Genomic DNA, 2806 nt, shown 5'->3' with positions numbered 1-2806 from the left:
TGCAGATGGTGACTGCAGCCATGAAATTAAAAGACACTTACTCCTTGGAAGGAAAGTTATGACCAACCTAGATAGCATATTGAAAAGCAGAGACATTACTTTGCCAACAAAGGTCCATCTAGTCAAAACTATGGTTTTTCCAGTGGTCATGTATGGATGTGAGAGTTGGACTGTGAAGAAAGCTGCTGCTGCTGCTGCTAAGTCGCTTCAGTCGTGTCCGACTCTGTGTGACCCCACAGATGGCCTCCTTCCGGGCCCAGCAACCCCATGGACTGCAGCCTACCAGCTCCGCCGTCCATGGGATTTTCCAGGCAAGAGTACTGGAGTGGGGTGCCATTGCCTTCTCCAGAAGAAGAAAGCTGAGCACCGAAGACTTGATGCTTTTGAACTGTGGTGTTGGAGAAGACTCTTGAGAGTCCCTTGGACTGCAAGGAGATCCAACCAATCCATTCTGAAGGAGATCAGCCCTGGGATTTCTTTGGAAGGAATGATGCTAAAGCTGAAACTCCAGTACTTTGGCCACCTCATGCGAAGAGTTGACTCATTGGAAAAGACTCTGATGCTGGGAGGGATTGGGGGCAGGAGGAGAAGGGGATGACAGAGGATGAGATGGCTGGATGGCATCACTAACTCGATGGACGTGAGTCTGAGTGAACTCCGGGAGTTGGTGATGGACAGGGAGGCCTGGTGTGCTGCGATTCATGTAGTCGCAGAGAGTCAGACACAACTGAGTGACTGAACTGAACTGATAGCATTAAAATCTGAGAAAAAGAAATAAATCAATCTTTGGGGTAATCTATCAATGTCATCTTGACTGAACTCATGATGACTGGGAATCCACAAATCCCATTAGGAACAAAATAACCCAAGCATGAGAAAATACGTGGTTTATGGTGATACCCCTGGAATTAAGAAAAAGAGTCAACTAAATTGTGCTTTTAAAATATATATATATAGTAGAATTTCTAACATAACAAGTTAGAAGACTAAGATGGGAGAGCCAAGAAACAGAAGAATCTTCTGGACAAAACGTATAAAGTGAGAAGAATTTCTGATGTGCATAATGATTCCAATTTCTGATTTCCTTAAAGGAAATGAGACACCCCACAGGAACTGTCCACCATAAAGCTAAATAAGAGAACATGGTTTAGGCATGGGGACTGGAGGCATTGATAAAGGATCATCAGGAAAAAAAAAAATTAGGCCTTAAGTGTTGAGAATAGAAGGGTCCTTTAAAGTAATTCCTCTATGAAGGGATAGCCAGAGGGAAGTACAGGGGCCCAAGTTGGAGGCACCACAATTAGGAATAAAGAAGGATTCAGTGCAGAAAAAAAATGAGTTCAGAGGACAAATTTAAAAAAAGGCCTTCAGGAAATTCCACAAAGGGATAAAATGAGACGACAAAAGCAACATACAGATGGAAAATCCAATCAGATAACAGATATGATGAGATGCTCTGTTCCCAGAAAAATGAAAACAGCTCTATCATAACATGGGCCATAAATGAGAAATTTGATAAATATTATATATGTTGGGAAGCAAGATGTAAAAATGATTAACTTAGCTGGATTAAGTGTAGTCATATCCAGTGATCAGGCAATCCCCCTTGACTATTCACCTCTGATTAATTCTTATGTTGGCCCCTATAGAACATTTACAAAATAATGTATGGCAGCATTAGCCTTAATGGCATACATTACAAAATAATAAGGAGTAGGAGATAACGTGTGTCCACCATTGGGGAATGGATAAGTGTGGTAGGTTGAATATGGCCCCTCATGGATCTACACGACTTGACAGTCACTCACCATGATACCTCTGACATGGGAGTTCAGTCTTCCTCACCCATGGTTCCTTTCCTTCTTCAATCCTGAAAATGATCTCTGGGTTGGGAATGTGATACCCTGTGAATAAGAAAGGATATTGCATTAGGATGTGGTATTGGGCTTCAGAGAAGGGCATGGGAACCCACTCTAGTATTCTGCCTGGAGAATCCCATGTACAAAGGAGCCTGATTGGCTATAGTTCATGGGGTCAAAAAGAGTCGGACACAACTGAAGTGACTTAGCATGCAAGACATACATTGGGCTTCAGAGGTCATTCAATGAAGCTTTCTTTCATTGACACATCTTTCATTAGGAACAAAGTAACATTCAAAGATGACCAAGAGGAATGAACAATTTGGGACAAGCCCAGGACACACTGATTACATTCTTCAGATGTCCCACTGCATGCCACAAGAAGGAGGGACATCTCGGAGGCCGGTCCAAGAGTCCCAGGTCAGCTGTGCTCACCCACAGAGAAAAAGTGGCTGTAGATCTCCAGCATCACATCCTGATACAGGTGTCTCTGGGCAGGGTCCAGTTGCTGCCACTCCTCCCTGCTGAAGTCCATGGTCACATCCTCAAAAGACACTAACCCCTATAACAACATACCCCAGCTCAATGAGAATTAGTCATCATTGGTGAACTTACATACAGGGGTGTGTTCTTAATGACTTCACCATGATATATATGGCTTCCCACTAACTACCTGTTTCATATTGTATGAAATCAGAATCAGGGCAAGAAAACAATATTTTTAATATTAAAATAAGAACAAAGCTAATAAGGATTAGGTTGGCCAAAAAGTTTGTGGTTTCTATATGTTCCTTAACAAACTTTTTGGCCAACCCAATATCATGCATCTTAACACCTTAGCTGAACAAGAAGTGCTCTTAAAATTCAGCCAACTCCAACACAAAATGAAATACATTTTTCTACAAGGCAGTGTTTGCCACTATTATGGGCTGAATTGTGCCCCCACC

General features: G+C 42.4%; 1 protein-coding gene across 2 annotated transcripts in view; it reads right to left on the bottom strand.

Annotated features, from left to right (window-relative positions):
* LOC104988652 (zinc finger protein 175-like) overlaps positions 1–2806 on the bottom strand; it is an 11032-nt gene that overhangs the window by 5094 nt on the left and 3132 nt on the right. For both annotated transcript variants that reach the window (XM_010840031.1, XM_010840040.1), the window contains exons 3-4: positions 2295–2421; positions 1809–1904 (exon numbers count right to left, since the gene is read on the bottom strand). In XM_010840031.1, coding sequence (XP_010838333.1) covers positions 1809–1904; positions 2295–2421 — 223 coding nt within the window. The remainder of the gene's footprint in view (positions 1–1808; positions 1905–2294; positions 2422–2806) is intronic.

Source organism: Bison bison, unplaced genomic scaffold (assembly GCF_000754665.1).
Source record: "Bison bison bison isolate TAMUID 2011002044 unplaced genomic scaffold, Bison_UMD1.0 scf7180017846527, whole genome shotgun sequence".
Lineage (NCBI taxonomy): Eukaryota > Metazoa > Chordata > Mammalia > Artiodactyla > Bovidae > Bison > Bison bison.
The sequence above is the reverse complement of the archived record's forward strand: the minus strand, read 5'-3'. Positions and strand labels throughout refer to the sequence as shown.